The sequence below is a fragment of the Brassica napus genome, chromosome A3, assembly GCF_020379485.1.
Source record: "Brassica napus cultivar Da-Ae chromosome A3, Da-Ae, whole genome shotgun sequence".
In the NCBI taxonomy this organism is placed as follows: Eukaryota; Viridiplantae; Streptophyta; class Magnoliopsida; order Brassicales; family Brassicaceae; genus Brassica; species Brassica napus.
The window spans coordinates 2,082,682-2,099,244 of NC_063436.1; the positions used below are offsets into that span (position 1 = coordinate 2,082,682).

Below are 16,563 nucleotides of genomic sequence, written 5' to 3' on the forward strand. Positions count from 1 at the left end.
ATAAAAATATATATAATATAACAAAAAGTAAAATTATTTATTTATATATTGATATTTTATATTATATTTAACATTAAAAATTTATAGAAAAATAATATTATATTTAATATTATATTTAACATTCTCAGTGTATTTAACACATATAATTTTTTTTAATTTGTCTTATTTAAAGCAATGAGTATTTAAATTAGCTTTACTTTAAAATTGTAAAAAAAAGATTAGAATCATAAAAAAATATAACAAAATATTAAATAAGATATAAATTACATATAAATAAAATATAAATATGAAATAAATAATATATATAACAAAGAAATATGTGATGGGGAGATTAATAATATATTTACTTAATAACCTAAATATGTAAGAAAAGATACTTTGGATAATAACTACTGCATAACAAATTCTTTATTAATTTTGCATTTGTTTACCATCCCCATACATATTCTAGATAGTACAAAAATAAATTGTAAGTTTTACTCATTTCTAATTCAATTTCTATTACGAAAAAACATTCAATTTCTATTTATATTCTTATAACATAGAAGTAATATATTGTAATATTGATATTAAATATAACATTATTTGAATAAACCCGGGCGTAGCCCGGGCAAAGTATCTAGTATTTATAAATGTAAATTAGTTGGAATTCTCAATCTATTCAAAACAATTTTGAAATTCAGTATTGATCTCTCTAAAATACATTAATGTAGAAGCTTTTTTTAGTCAAACGGACCCTAAATAGATCGATTGTCCATGCAACTCTTAACTAATGGGCCCTATTGCAAGTTTGCAACCATGGGTATGACCAAGCGATATCAGAGAGAGACTAATGATAACGTGTGTTCGTAAATCGTAATATGTTTCTTATTTCGTTCGCTTTCTGGTCGTTCGGAAGGTTCAAAATGAATGTAGTAGAAAAAAATATTTTATCTTTTAAGAACTACTTAGTTTTATTTTTTGATTTTCAAAAAGATTCTTAACATAAGTTAAAAAATACTATTTTATATGAATTTTAATATACTTAGTTATGAAATTCTATAATACAAAATTTAGTTTATTATGAAATATCTAAATCTAATTTTTTGTTTGTTAATCTTCGAGAACACTCACTCGTCAATTAAATGTAATTACAATATTGTAATGAGCTTCCTCCTCTACACCTCCACTCCTTTATGCCGTACTGTTTTGTAAGTCCCCATTGACTGTGCCAGAACCAAATTTTTACGATCTATAAAAGCAAGTTCTCTAGGTTTTGGAAGATGAAAGAAGACTGAGAGCGATCTGGTCAGAATAATAGTGATAATTATTTTTTTAGCTTCTTTAAACACTGAGGTTGCTACAAAGAGCACAAAGCCTGTTTCTTTATGTAACTATTATTACCCTACTTCCACGTCCAAAGCAATTTGGATCTCGTTGCTGAATAAGCTGGTTGAATCTATTGCAACGTTGGTTCCAATCTTGGGGAAGGATTTAAGCTATGTTAAAAGTCACCAACTCAAAAGCTGTATCTTGGTTCTCATTATACATTTTTCTAATTTCTATACAACTATTTTGTTGATCTATAATTCAACATTTACACCCAAAAGATAATAATCATAATGCAATGCTGTTTTTATGAAGTTTTCCTTACAAATTATATGGCTTAGTTAAAATTTTTGAGTTGAACGAAGACAAATAAAATTTCTACAAGATTTAAAAATTTTGTTCGTTTGGACGACACAATGTCGCGCACATTCATGACAAAAACCAATTGCATCTTCCTCATGAAATTGATAGTCATATACAAACTCATCTTTTCTGTGGACATCACTTTGAGGACTTTCCACCAAATGGAAGATGATTTCTCCTGTATTTAGATTTTGCTATAATAGTTGATGCACCTATATATTAAAATCAGAAATAAATACAATCAATACATTATTAGTAAATATAAACTATTATATATGTATTCCAAGTAAATGAGGCTGAACAGAGAAAAAATCGTAAATGTAAATAAGTTTACATGAAGAAATAATAATAAGAAACATGAAAAACAAATCTGTCTTCATTTCTTTCTCGAAACTTTCGTGTTTTATTTTATTTTTGTCTCTTGCTAATTATGGTTGAGTTTCCTACGATTAACTGAAGTCTTCATTTCGTGTCTAAGTTACAAAAGATTTAATGTCACTATAATTTGTTTCAAAAAAATTGAAGTTAGAAATCATATTGGAGTATATACCAGTTAAAACTGAATGTGAAAGTATTAATTATAGAACAGTTATAACTATCTTTAGTAAACAAAAAACTATCTTTAGTTTTTTATTCTTAAATATGTTTAAATTAGATAAGCCAAAAATATGTATAATGTTTTTTCTATTTTGGTGATGTTTTTTGTAAGTTTGATTTACAAATGTTTATTTTACAGAGCGGATACTGACTGTCCGGAAGCTAGCCCAGTTTGGAAGGCTTGATCCCCATTGTTTCAAATGCTAATTGCGTTTACATAACTTTGTCATGTTCTTACAATATATATTTTTGTCAATATAAAATACAAATGACAAGTGCAAATACATATGGGATTTAGCCAAACAAAAAATGGTGTGACAATAGAAACCATAGACATAGAAAATAAAACAAACAACACAATCAAAGACCTAACAACGTGTTTTGGCTATTATGCGAATCGATTATCATCAACATGATGTGAACATAATTTTAAAAAAACCAGCGACGGAGATATTTATTCATCCCCGGATGTGATTAGTCAAAGACACAAACTCAACCATAGCCAAGTCTAATGGCAAACAAGATTATAAAACAAGAATGGATCATATCTCATGAACTTGAAGCAACACAAGCGAGACCTGTCACACAATCTACTTTGAGCAAGACTTTAGCAAACCAATATTCTTACCAAAGGGTCATCAAGTTTATACAAGAGACTAATTCTGCATCTCAGGAAAATATGTAAACTTATAATTAATTTTACGGCCATCACAATTACATAGAAGAATACAACACACATAGATATATAAGAGAGAGAAGACAATTATAATTACTTGAGGAAATCAAAATCAAAATATCAAAACAGAAAAAATACTCAAAAGCTTAAATAAGATGAAAAGGTGAAAACTCTTTGATCACCACCAGCCATAGACGACCTGTGTGTACCTCTGCTTAAGCCATCTGAAACTTTTTCTAAAAGAGCCTTTGACTTTGCCTTCAACACTATACATCTTGTAACTCGCCACCCTTTTCTTCCTCTGGAGCTCCGGGTCAGTTATCCCCCAAGACTTCGACCTCGCTATAGATTTCTCCTTCTTGATATTGTAGATGTTGTTCTCCGTCGCGTACGAGGTGCTATAGCTCCTGAAGTCGCCGGTTCCCGGACCGCCGCCGTGGTAAGGCTGGATCTGCATCCCTGTGTCTCCGTAGGCTCTTTGACGGTTGTAATCTTCCATTAGAGAGCCGGCGAGAGAGAGAGAGTTGGAGAGAATCTTGTTTACAGCTCAGATAAGAATTATTGAAGAGACAAAAAGGGAGGGAGGAGAATAATAGTGTCACGCAACGCCGTTTCTTTTGAGCTGGTCTCAATTCCACTCTCGGACATTTATGTTTTTTTTATTACTGTTTTTTTATTTTATTGTATTTTTATTATAATGCGAATAGAAATAGAGATAAGTAAAAGCAAAAAAAGAAACAAAATTATACAGATATTGAAAATGGGTAAGAAATAAGTTTTCTGGTACTTGACCGTTGACTTTTGTACGTGAAGAAACGGTCAATGGCAAGTTTTTGTGTAGTAATGTTCACGAATCCAAAATTAATTGGTGTTATGTTGGTATTCACATATTCGTGGGAACGTGACTACCAGCAAAAATACAAAGGCCATATATATCAATGGCATAATTTTCCACGGGATATCATTTCCCCACATGAAACGTATATTTTATATTATACGTTATGGAGCATGTGGACTTGGGCTTGTGCTCAGAGGAAAAACCATGGAGAATATGAAACACCAAAATATCAGTAATTTGAGCCCAAGTCTACAGACTCCTTGACATTTCTTGTTGATTACTTAACCGGGAAACGGATAAGCCCATATATACCGAGAATCAAATCTCAAGCTGATCGAAAATTTTAAATCTAGAAGAAGAGATAAATGATGAAGATGCCAACGTGGTTCTGTTGTCCACTTACGATGTGGGGTTTGGTCTAAAAATTCCTTTTGATCACGTGTCTCCTCAGGGTCTCTCACGTGATTCCCACGCCGAAAGTGAGAGAACCAGAGTATCGATGGAATCTTAACAGTAGTAATATTACAGTAATGTAACTATGGTCACTTATATATCTCTATTATTTTTAATCGATCAAAAAGTACTAAATACACATCTGTATTACCACACACTCATATGTCAAAACTTTAATTAGTATTGTCATTTGTCCCACGAACATGCCTTCTTGATCTCTAACGCCAACACTAACGGTAGACACTTTATCCCCAAAAAATGCCAAGGCTGAACTAGTTTTTTATGATTCGATACAGATGTATATATTGAATAATGTTACACAGTGTAGTTTGTCTAGTACACTGTACACAACACATTGATAACTACCGCTCGTACTATTACACTTTTTTTTTGGATCAACTGATAATTAATTAAAGTGGACATTAGTAGAAAACTAAGCCCAATAGAAAAAGTTTGGTACAAAGTGAAGCATTTGCGTAAGAGTCTGCAGATCTATTAAAAACCTTAAGGATGAAAGAAGTTTGAAACAATGAAAAAGACGATTGGATAAGCAATTCAATGTTAGCTAGAACTCCAAAAAGCTCCACAGATCGTTGTTTCGCGGTGATGGACTAGATGAGTCCTTTGCAATCTGGCAGTAGCCAGATGTAGTCAAAGTTGAGTGATGTGGCATGTTCGAGAGCTGTTCTAACGGCTTGTACTCTTTGACTAAATATGTGATTTAGAGTGAAGAAAGCAAAGAAAGAAGACTTAGATATGTGATTCACTGATCAGTGGTAAACTGGTAATCAATTTTGATTAAATAGATGAAGTGTTTTTTCTTTTAACTCTTATCTATCTTCTTTCCCGCTCTATTAGCGTCTCCATAGATTTTCCGTATTAGTCGAAGTGTCTAAATGCATTTGATGTTAACTCTCTTTCACTTTTTGTTCGTCTAGCCTGTCTAAATGCATTAATTGACTTCAACTCTCTTTTACTTGTAGTTCTTTTTAACATTTTGTTGAGGCTTCGACTTCACGCAACACCGAATCAATAATGGATCCAAACTAGAAGTCAAAGTGAATATGTCCCTCAAAAGTCGATTCCCTTATCGTTTAATATATACATCATTACATAGATTTGCCAATAGAGAGATTTGCCACACAGACGTAATTAATACTAGAATCAATTTTTGAGTGCATAAAACATTATAAACATAAGTCTATCTAATCACTAGGTGACAATTATAATGATATTTAAATAAAATTATTAAAATTGCATTAGAATGTTCTTAAATTACGCTAAGATTTCTACCTCTAAAAATCCTCATTAATGTTAATATGAGTATAAAATATTTTTTGAGTAATTAAAAATGACAAAAATAGTTATATTATTTTTGTTTCTGTTAAAAATAGTTATACCTTGCGCGGGGTAGTGACAATTAGTGACAAAAATAATATGAATATAAAATATTTTTTAACAGATGTCAATATTAAAAATGTACTATATACCTATGTTAATATCATTTAAACTTAATTTTATACTATATAAAATAGAAAAAAAAAGTGTTTGTCTGGATTAATAAAATTTGTTTAAGTATTTGTACCAATTTAATTATATACGTAATAGTTACTAAATTTTTAGTTATTCAATAAATATTTATTATTTCATAATATGTAAAATATATATAATACTTAAAAATAATTTATATATAATGTTCATTCCGCGTAAGGCGCAGATCTTAACCTAATAAAATTATTAAAATTGCATTAGAATGTTCTTAAATTACGCTAAGATTTCTACCTCTAAGAATCCTCATTAATGTTTTTAGAAAACCAGAAAGAAAAAAAGAATAATTTATAAATTTTTAGTCATTTTGTGTGTTTTGCCCATAAAGGAAAGTTGTTAAGGAGTAGGACACACGTATGCGCACTTCCATATTCGGAATACTAGTTTATTGTTTATTTTTCTAGTGGTAGATATTCTTCCTCTTAATTGGCAGGAACATTACGCACCAATGCTGCAATGCAGCAGAGCAGGTGTCACATCACTACATGTTCGCATTCTCAGAAAATCTCATCTCACCGTGGATTTTGAGATACAGAAAAAGGTAAAATGAGGTAACAATTTTTGTTTACGTAAAATAAGAAAGTATAGCCAAGAAAAAAGAGATAAATAATTAAACAACTACGACAATGATAAAATAATCTTAGCAGAAGAAAATTAAGAAATTTTGAACTTAAAACTAATTAGCAATAAATTGACGTATATTATTTATATTATATAGTATTATCTTATGTACTTTATTATCAAATTCTTAACATAGAAATCTTATAAAAATTATACAAACTATTCGGTTATATATTAAATTTATGTTTCGATGGAAGATTCTTGTAACTATATTAATAATAATTTTGATGGAATCAAAGACGAATTTGATGGAGGAAATTTTAAATAGACAATATGCATGCAGTTTTAAAATGTTTCTGGAAAAGCATGCATGCTTTAAGATGCTTTACCGCCGTATTGAATATTTGGGCGTGGTTGAACTTTTTCATGATGAGGCCCTGTCGATTTGTAATTGGTCTGTCCAGTTGTTTATTCCACTGGATTGCATAAAAACGAAAAGTATTATATGCTTTGCACTAAAATTCTCAAATTAATCTATTTTAATATGAGAGCTGAACGTCATCCAACGTTTTTTGTTTGACAAACTCCATCCAAATTTTATTCCAAAGTTATGGGACCATTAGTTATAAATGTGAATTATTAGTTTATCTTCTTCACATTAAACCTTGTTATTCTTTTTTTTAACGCTGATTTATTATGATCTTACAATTATGATATAGGAAATATTACATAGACGATTCGACAACCGACAATACTACCTGCCTTATGAAGACCTACGCCTAACTGCATCACCTGAGCCATCCTATGAAGATCCACGCCTAACCAGGTTTACTTGCACCATGTTGAAGATCTCTTGCAAGCCTTTCCTCTGTAGTCTGCATAATTGTTTAATAAACCGATCTCTCCGGGACTTGAAACCTGGATTTCCTGTAATCTGCAATAAATTGCATAGTCTGGGATTTGAATCCCAGACCTGGATGTAGAAGCCTTTAAACCTTAACCAATAGGCTCCGGTGCTTCCACAAACATTGTTATTCATTTTGGGATATTCCGTAATTAAGTAACTTGCCACCAACAGCATATGTGTATTCTTTGTGTGTTTAAAGCATATATTTGTGGTATTATGATTATATATTGACAATATCAGTATTGTCATATGTATAAATAATAAATAAATAACTGTATATATACGATATGCTAATGAGATATACGCGTGAAATAATGAATCTTTTTAAAAGGGGTTGGATTTTTATTTGATTAGTAAAAGCAAAAGATGACTTTGAAAAAATCAAGTAGTAACTAGTAAGTCGGCATCTTGATAGATAGATAACAATTCACGTGGTAATAAAATGGAACAATCTTTATCAATAATTAATGAGAGAGATTTTGAGTTTTGTATCCCATTCTCTCTCTTCCTTCGGCTATAAAAAGGCCCGGCAGGTCTCAGTTTCTTCCCACATCCAAAGATAGAAAGATGTAAGGTCTAGAGTCTTGCCTTAATTCCCTAATAAAACATATAAGGTAGCTAGATTTATCGGTTAAATCGCTTGTTTTTGACAAGCTAATGTTTCATGACTCAAGTCACATGCGTATAATATATCAAAGGTAAGAGGAGGTGACAGAAGAGAGTGAGCACACATGGTGGCTTTCTTGCATGCGTTTTTAATTAGGGTTTTATGCTTGAAGCTATGTGTGCTTACTCTCTCTCTGTCACCCCTTCTTTCTCTCTCTATCTCTCTCTCACACATGATAAACCATAGCTGATAAAAGATCTCGATTTCGTTTGATTATCTTTAAGGTTTTGTACTTATACTATCATCAACTGGGTAAGACTAATTTGAAGCTCGAAATTTCTCATTAACAAAAAATAATAGTTTGCAACTCTGGTTTTAATTGCTAAGCTATTTTTCTCATTTATGTGTCAATTATTTTGTTTCATGAGGATGCAGTTGGACTTATACAAAGGCCTATAACTAGGTGCGGCCAATCAACTAGGGCATACACTCAAATATTACACAAAGAGAGACAGGACTACAGAAAGTTTGAGAACTTGTATGCCGAAACAAACGATCCGGACTGAGTTGCAAAAACGACATCAAAAGTTGTACTTCATTTCTCATAAATATAGAAAATTTGAAACATAAGAATACAGAAAATTTGGATTGATTAGCTAAGTGATTAAAGATGTGAGATATAGTTTATAGCCTGTATAATGTCACTGATATCTATATAAGAATTAGCGGCAGTCAAATGTCTTCCCCTATGTTTCGTATAAATAACTAAATATATATATAAAAGATCGTGTATATTGTAACTCTTCAATAAAATTGTAAGCTCTTGACACTTGAGGAAGAAGAATGCTGAAATATTCACATCTAAAAGTTGTTCTACACTTTAGGCTATTTCATTTCTTCATCTTGTAAAACTGCCCTTCGATTTTCAACAAAGTTGTTTTTTCCGTTCTGTTTAAACTTTATTTTAAGATGAATATGTTGCAAGCATAAACACTATTTCATGGTGATTAATTTTCATTTTGGATAGAAAAAAATGTTGGAAAATACTTGTTATGCAGTTAGATATATCATATACTGATTATTGCGGCCAATTAATTCGATATTCCAAAGTTATTCTTCGATTTTATATCAGAATACACTAAAAACAAACAAAAAATATCTGGGTCCAAGTCTCAAAACATAGTGTATTCAGATACTATATAGATAATCTATTGTCGTTCTTCGATTAATTTTCCCTCATGTTTATTTTTGTCATGCCGTTATAAGAAAAATTAAGAAAACTTTCAAGACTCGTGTGGTGTTGTCTCAGGGATCTGCAAGGGAATGGGGCTATCCTCTTCTTTTTCGTTCGGGCTCTCGACTTGTTTTTCTTCGACTTGGGAGGCGATACCGTTCTCTGATGCACTCGTTGCGTCGGTGCTGATGGTCTTTACTAGTTTGTTGGATGGTTCTGGAGAGGAAGAAGCGGCTAATATGCGACTTAGACCGTCGTACGCGCTCTTGGCATCCATAACGATACTGGCACCACCTGGATAACACCGGCCAAAGCATGTGGCGCAATGTGGAAAAACCACCTGTAACAACAACGAACCAAAAAAAGAGAGGGCAATGTTGAGTTAGACAGAGATTGGATTACTTCAAGTTAGACAAGTAAACTGTGGCTACTGACTTGTTACTTATTGATACAAGATTGAGATGAGATATGATGTGAAACTGTACCTCGACAAAAGCTCGGCAAAGCGAGAGGAAGAGTTTGGATTCATTGAGTCGAAGCATCCGAGTTGTGTTGTATCTAAGTAAGGAGTCAGAGACCGCCTGAAACCCTTTGATCAATTCATGAGCAATAACATTCTTCAGACTTAGTGGGGCACACGGACGTAGTTCGTTCAAAGCAGCAGATACACCTGCGGACATAGACGGGATTATCAGCCGCAATCAGACACAGGTTAAAAGAACATTCAGAAACACCTACGTTTATATTTTCAACATCTGTAATGATTCAAACACTTTAACATTGGCTTCATCATCCGTAATATTAGAAATTGATAATGTATAACTGTCTCACCGTTTATGAAAACTGCAAGAGGCGGGTGTTCCATCAAGTATGATGGAGGTGTGACGTCATCTTTGCTATCGTCATTGATACCACTTGATGGGAAGCCAACAGATGGTAATGGAACCCATCGATGTGAATCCAGAACTAACTGAAAGTAAAAACATCATGAAGTTGATAAATATGTGATTGATAGGAGAAGGTGTTTTGTGTTTACTCACCTGGAAATTCTCAACTGCTGTGTTCATGTTCTTGGAAAACAAGTTCAGAACCGCCCTGTAGGAAGTATGTAAGATGAGCTTATAAAGAAACAAGTAAAGATTAAGACAGAAACAAAGAATATATAATAAGAAGAAACGTTACTCTTCAAAAAGAGGAGGAAGCAAACCACGGAAGTCTAGCCCAACCCAACCAAGTCCCATAGCACAGTACTGTATTGTCATGAGAAGAAGGTATATGTCAATCAAAGTAGCACAGAGTACTCGAAATGGAGAATATGAGATGCAAAAGAACTCAACCATGCACTGATCCAGAATATTCGATAGAGATCCTCCTTCAGTAATCTTTGGGAGCATGATTTTCAGAGTCTTCAGGTGCGATGTTATTTGATGCATGGCCCAGCTAAACAGAAGTCCACCGTCATAATTTTCTTCACTCCCCGATGTATCATCAGCAAAAATAGCTCGATACTGATTAACCACGTCAAAGAGGTGCATTCTATGACAGTTTATCATGCCTTTTAAATACTCATAAGCATTTTTCTGGTCTAGGTCCTCAAGAATTCCAGTGAGCCATGCCTCACGGCATCTTAAGAACTGCACAAACAAGAAGAGTCATTCAGAAGTGTAGGCATAGCTTCCAGAATACTACAGACAAAGGAATACAAATGTAATGGAAGGATGAATTCAGATGGTTACAACTAATGTCAAAACAATTCACCTGTAACCGCATTTCATACTCGCCAAAGACTCCTATTCGGCGCAAGTATCCAATAATTCGAAGACATTCTGGCAACTGAAATAGATAGCATCAACAAAACATTGAGCCTCCTAGATTTCAAAGCCTAACCATAGATCACTGAAACAGAAACAAACTATATTCACATGAGACCTGTATATTGGAGCGTAGTTTCTGGAGAAGCTGTGAGAGAAGTGACTGAGTTGTTTGTCTAACCTCAGCTGCAAGTGCTTGGATAACAGGCAATCTTGACATTGACAGAAGATGAGTTCTTAACAGCTAAAGCTTGAAGTTTCCGGCCTTCGCAGCCAAAAAGTAGTGAGAAAGATGACAAAAGAAAACTCACTTGGGATGCATGGTTGCAAGTTTCGATACAAATGCTTCCAGGTCAAGAGCTTCATCAAAATTTCCATTTCTCACGCATCTGATAAAAAAACACAGTTCAATTTTCAAGATAAAATTCGCTTCTCTCATGAAAGGGCGGGCATAAGAAGAAGAAATGTTTAGTGAGAAAAAGTGCAGTAGCGCTTACGTGTCCATAAGCTGAGGAATCTCAAGCAAGTCAAGAAGAGTGCTGTGATTTGCCAGCAAAGCTTGGTTCATCTTCCTCTTCTCCAGGATACTCTCAGCAGAATCAATAAACTCTGTGCAACCAGACATTAGTTTAGGGACTTGGCAAATCTGCAGAAGTACATGGAGATTTTGAGTCATTAAAAAAAAACATCATCTCCAAGGATGCAACCGCTAAAAACATGGAAGCTGAAGCTATTAATCCTAATCCAATGATTCATTCACCTATTCTCAAGAAAATTTAGCTCTCTTCTAGAAAAATTAGAGCATAACAAGATCAATCTCACAACGCTGAGTCTACAAAACTATAGGACCTGGCTGAAACAACATGGTTCTGCAACTTGACTAGATACCAATCGATTTTAGTTCAGTCATGTTCGTTTGGTTGCCGCAGTTTTCGGAATCAGCGTCAATGAAAATAGTTGTTGTTCGTTTCGTAGACGCCGACGCAGTTTTAATCGCAGACGCAGATTTTTTCGGCGATCGACGCGAGTACGCAGCGTTTAGACGCAGTACAGTACCGGCTTCAATGAAACGAACAAGAGTTTATTAAAAAAATTAACGCCCGTAAGTAGCTGCGTCAACCAAAGGAACAGCACTTTCCTTAACTCGAATTTAGACTCCAAAAACGATCCCTAGCCTAGTACTCATCCAACATTAACCACAAAAAAATTCAAAACAAGGCAGATAATATAACCAAAAGTGGATCAGTAGCTTACGAGAGACTCGAGATGCTTATCGATGAAGGATACTTGCTGGCGGATGGCAAGCAAAGCATCAGCAGCGGTGATAAACGCGCGGTAGTTCCAAACTGCAACCTCTTGCATTTGCCTCTGAATCCGCTCCGCGTCCACTCGAAGCAGCTCCGGCTCCTTCCAAAGTTCAGTAACCGATTAGATTCAGAGATACATACATGCGCGCCGAGAGAGATGTTAAGAGAAGAGAGAAACCTTGTGGAGACGATCGAGAGTGAAGGAGAGGTGCTCGGAGACGTAAGGTGCTGAGAGGCGGAAGCGTGAGAGAGAAGACTCGCCGTTTCCCCCGGCGGAGACATTATCTCCGTCGCCATTCAGAATCTTCTAGAAGAATGTATGTATACGATTTTTCACGATTTTTTCTTGTTTGGATCTCAAATCAAATCAATGGCTCTTTCTATTTTATTTTAGTCATGAGGCGATCTCTTGCTTTTTAACTGTTTATTCATAACTTACAAAGTGACGTCTTCCATCCTCGCCTAGACTCACGTTATGTTTCTTTAATCAAGAATCGCACATCATTGTTTTTAACTGGTCATATCAATAAACAAATCCAAGTTAATTAACCAATAAAACCACAAAAAGTTGCTTTTAAAAGAACTCAAAACATAACTAGTTCTTGTTAGTTTAGTCACTTGGTTCAAGAAACGAGGGAGAAATTCTACAACTATGGTTCTCCAATGTTTTGTGCTCTCATCTTGATCTTGTCCTGGCGTAATCCAAAAGTTGTACATTTTGGACCAATTGATTCAGAGTTCTTTGTTGGCTTGGCTCAGCTGATCATTTGAATGAATGTTCTAGCATTTTGGGATTAACGATTACATTAGCTTGTAATTTCTCATTCAAATGTTAAATTCTTGATATGTTATACTAGCAATCCAGTACAAAACGCAAACAAATCGACTAAAACAGAGGAACATCCTTTATTTCACCTTTTTAACAACTTTCACTTCAACTTAAAACACGCATCATCACACAGTCTCTCACATTCCAAGTACATTCAAACCGAAATCTTGAAGAAAAATCCAGAAACTCAAGCAACTTGGACTTGGATAGTCTTTGGTTTCTTAGGCTCAGGAGGAGGAAGCTTCTGAACAGTCACCTTCAACACACCATCGTTACAAACAGCAGAGATCTTCTCCAAATCAGCGTTCTCAGGCAACTGAAACTTCCTCATAAACTTCCCCATCCTCCTCTCCATCCTCACATACTTCACACCCTCGCTCTCCTTGTTCTCTCTCTGCCTCTCTCCGCTCACAACAAGCACGTTCTCGTCCTCCACCTGAACCTTGATCTCCTCTCCTTTGATTCCAGGCATGTCCACCACGAAAACGTACGCGTTCGCGTGCTCGATCACGTCGGCTGGCGTAGCCGCCATTGCCTTTGCGTCCCGCATGTAAGCTCTTGAAGGATTGTTGCGGCTCTTCTCGTTGTGCTCTTCGGGAACTTCTAGCATGTCTTCGAGGATTGAGACTATCGGAAACCTTACAAATTCCATCGTTCAAACTTGTTGTTTTGCTTTCTTGATGACTTGACTTTGATTCTTGCTTTTTTTGTTTTCGTTGATGGAGATCGTTTGAGATTCATGTCATTTAAATAGGAGTGCAGAGATTATTCTAGAGAGATGTAGACAGAGTGAACAGTTCGGTCTGATAATTTTTCAGTTTGAAGTTCCAGAAGCGTCTTGATCGTTCTTTCTCTGTGAAATTGTAACACGTTTTAAACAAATGTGGGCCATCTCTAGCTATGTGGGCTTTTAAATCAGGCTTACTAAGGCCCATCGTTTACTCAAAATTGAAAAATTCAATTTATCCGGTTTGGTACAACTTTCGAATCATTGATTATAAAGATGAACCATAGTTGGAAAAACCTAACAAATTCCAATAAATTTTGCACAATTTGGGATAATTAAAACGATTTTTCAGCTATTAATCTTGTAAACTCATTTTAAACCGCACTGCGTGTTTCTAATTGAACCGGTTAAGTAATGCAAAAACGGTTGAGCCGGAACCGTACATTTGTAACACAACACTAGTTTTGCTTTTTGTCATCTGTCTGAATCATAAACTAAAGTGAAACGCCAAATGAAGTCGGCAGTTTCATCGTCACTCTTCTTCCATTCGAAGAATCTTTTAAAACCTAATCCCTTTTCTCGTCTCGAATCCGTTTTTCTCCCTAAACCATCACTGAGATCGATCGCGAAACTCCCATCTTCATCAACAACCTCAGGTCTAAGATCCATCTCCTCCTCCTCCATGGCGTCCTCTTTCAAACCCGAACAAGCTAGAGTCCCCTCCGCTCTTCCCCTCCCAGCTCCTCCGTTGACCAAAGTCATCTCCTTTCTCTCTCTTTTTTTAAAATCCTTCGAGTTTTCGACTAATTGATAAATTATGGAATTGTAGTTCAACATTGGATTGTGTCAGCTATCTGTGACTGCTGACAAATCAAGAAACATCTCTCACGCCAAGAAGGCTATTGAAGAAGCTGCTTCCAAGGGAGCTAAGCTTGTTCTCTTGCCCGTAAGTTAAGAAAGTATAAAGCTCTTTAGTGATCTCTTCTTCTCAACGAGGTTTTGTTTTCAGGAGATTTGGAACAGTCCGTACTCCAATGATAGCTTCCCGGTTTACGCGGAAGAGATTGATGCTGGTGGTGATGCTTCTCCTTCAACCGCTATGCTCTCTGAAGTTTCTAAACGGCTCAAGATCACTATCATTGGTGGCTCTATTCCGGAAAGAGTTGGTGATCGTTTGTATAACACTTGCTGTGTCTTTGGTTCTGATGGAGTGCTCAAAGCTAAGCATCGAAAGGTTATAACTTTCACTCTTGTTTAGGCTATAGAATCTATGTTTAAACTAACAATCTTTGTTCTTGATTGTTTGTACTTTGTGCCTACAGATACATTTATTTGATATAGACATTCCCGGGAAGATCACCTTCATGGAATCAAAAACTCTCACTGCGGGAGAGACACCAACAATCGTTGACACAGGTTTCATTCTGGTCTGCCAAATATCTTTGTCATATGTATCTTTTATAAACTTATTATTCTAGTATCTAAAAAAATAATTGACAATAAAATTTGGGGTACTCTTGGCTCAATAATGGTGAAATTATTCTTTTTTCATATAGAGAAGAACTTCCCATCACCTCTCACTTTCTAGTTTATAGTAGAAATCTCCAGTGCATTGCAGCGCCTGAGAGAACTTGTTTTGTTGATTGTTGCAGATGTGGGGCGTATTGGAATAGGCATCTGCTATGACATCCGGTTCCAGGAGCTAGCTATGATATATGCTGCAAGAGGTGAACTCTCTTTATATAGTATATGCTTTATCCAAATGGACTAGTTGCCGCTTCTTTTTTTCTCGAGTCCATTAAAGAACCTCATCATCATCATCATCTACTACATGCTTGTTCTATTACTTTCCAGGGGCTCATTTGCTGTGCTATCCAGGAGCATTTAACATGACAACTGGACCTCTCCATTGGGAACTACTACAAAGAGCAAGGTGCATTATCACAGTCTCCTACTTTATGAAAACTTGCTTGGCGTGTAGTTAGTAATGAGTAAATTACAAGGCTGACTCGGTCTGTTTTGTTTTCATTTCAGGGCTACGGATAATCAGGTACTTTCTTCTTCTCTTTGGGAGTTTTATCTTATCGATAATCATTGGAGCATTTGATAGAACTACGTATGCTGTTTTATCCAGTTATATGTGGCGACATGCTCACCTGCCAGAGATTCAGGAGCTGGCTACACTGCTTGGGGACACTCTACACTCATTGGGCCTGTAAGCATACTAACACCCTTTTCCATGCTAGTTGTTTGGTAATGAAGCTTCACTAAACTCGTAAACATCTGACAGTTTGGAGAAGTTCTAGCTACGACTGAGCATGAGGAAGCAATCATCATAGCAGAGATTGATTACTCTATCCTTGAACAACGAAGGTAAATCCACAAGAAGAGTACCGTTAACTTTCTTGATTTTTTTTTTTGGTTTATCCGCTAATTGAATCTCGGTTATGATTATGTTAGGACAAGTCTTCCACTGAATAAACAGCGGAGGGGAGATCTTTACCAGCTCGTAGACGTGCAGCGCCTGAACTCTAAATGAATGCATCAGAGTGTGTGTGTTTTCTTGGTTACGTGCAACTTGCTAGAGATGAAATAAATAAAAACTTGATGTTTGTGTTTAAATTAATCGAAATAAATGACTTGTTCTCAAAGTTATTTATCATCTCCACCCCACTTGTCATGTCGACTATTGATCTAAGCTTATGTTGACTGTTCATAAACTTTAAATGCATATTGTGACCACCATATCGTATATGATAAATCATTCTTCCTACCGTTTTTTCGAATTGGATAAAAA

The 16,563-nt window shown here is 35.1% G+C and overlaps 3 protein-coding genes, 1 long non-coding RNA gene and 1 pseudogene across 4 annotated transcripts; 2 read left to right on the forward strand and 3 right to left on the reverse strand.

Moving 5' to 3' along the window:
- Positions 1 to 2,937: 2,937 nt before the first annotated feature.
- BNAA03G03720D lies at positions 2,938 to 3,825 on the reverse strand. The gene has a single exon (XM_013860825.3). The coding sequence runs from the start codon at positions 3,441 to 3,443 to the stop codon at positions 3,123 to 3,125; it is 321 nt and encodes a 106-aa protein (XP_013716279.1). The 5' UTR covers positions 3,444 to 3,825; the 3' UTR covers positions 2,938 to 3,122.
- A 3,391-nt stretch (positions 3,826 to 7,216) lies between these two features.
- LOC111214542 lies at positions 7,217 to 8,607 on the forward strand. The gene is made up of 2 exons (XR_002663931.2): positions 7,217 to 7,949; positions 8,294 to 8,607. It is a non-coding gene; the product is annotated as an uncharacterized LOC111214542 (long non-coding RNA).
- A 351-nt stretch (positions 8,608 to 8,958) lies between these two features.
- On the reverse strand, positions 8,959 to 12,522 carry LOC106419859 (annotated as a pseudogene).
- Positions 12,523 to 13,092: 570 nt separating this feature from the next.
- On the reverse strand, positions 13,093 to 13,788 carry LOC106419901 (17.6 kDa class II heat shock protein). Its single transcript, XM_013860746.3, has one exon. It carries the CDS (start codon positions 13,689 to 13,691, stop codon positions 13,227 to 13,229), a length of 465 nt encoding a protein of 154 aa, XP_013716200.1. The 5' UTR covers positions 13,692 to 13,788; the 3' UTR covers positions 13,093 to 13,226.
- Positions 13,789 to 14,240: 452 nt separating this feature from the next.
- On the forward strand, positions 14,241 to 16,421 carry LOC106420220 (omega-amidase, chloroplastic). Its single transcript, XM_013861073.3, has 10 exons — positions 14,241 to 14,523; positions 14,596 to 14,712; positions 14,776 to 15,000; positions 15,089 to 15,182; positions 15,419 to 15,493; positions 15,621 to 15,699; positions 15,801 to 15,816; positions 15,901 to 15,981; positions 16,057 to 16,139; positions 16,227 to 16,421. The coding sequence occupies exons 1-10, from the start codon at positions 14,278 to 14,280 to the stop codon at positions 16,303 to 16,305; spliced, it is 1,095 nt and encodes a 364-aa protein (XP_013716527.2). The 5' UTR covers positions 14,241 to 14,277; the 3' UTR covers positions 16,306 to 16,421.
- The last annotated feature ends 142 nt before the right edge of the window (positions 16,422 to 16,563 follow it).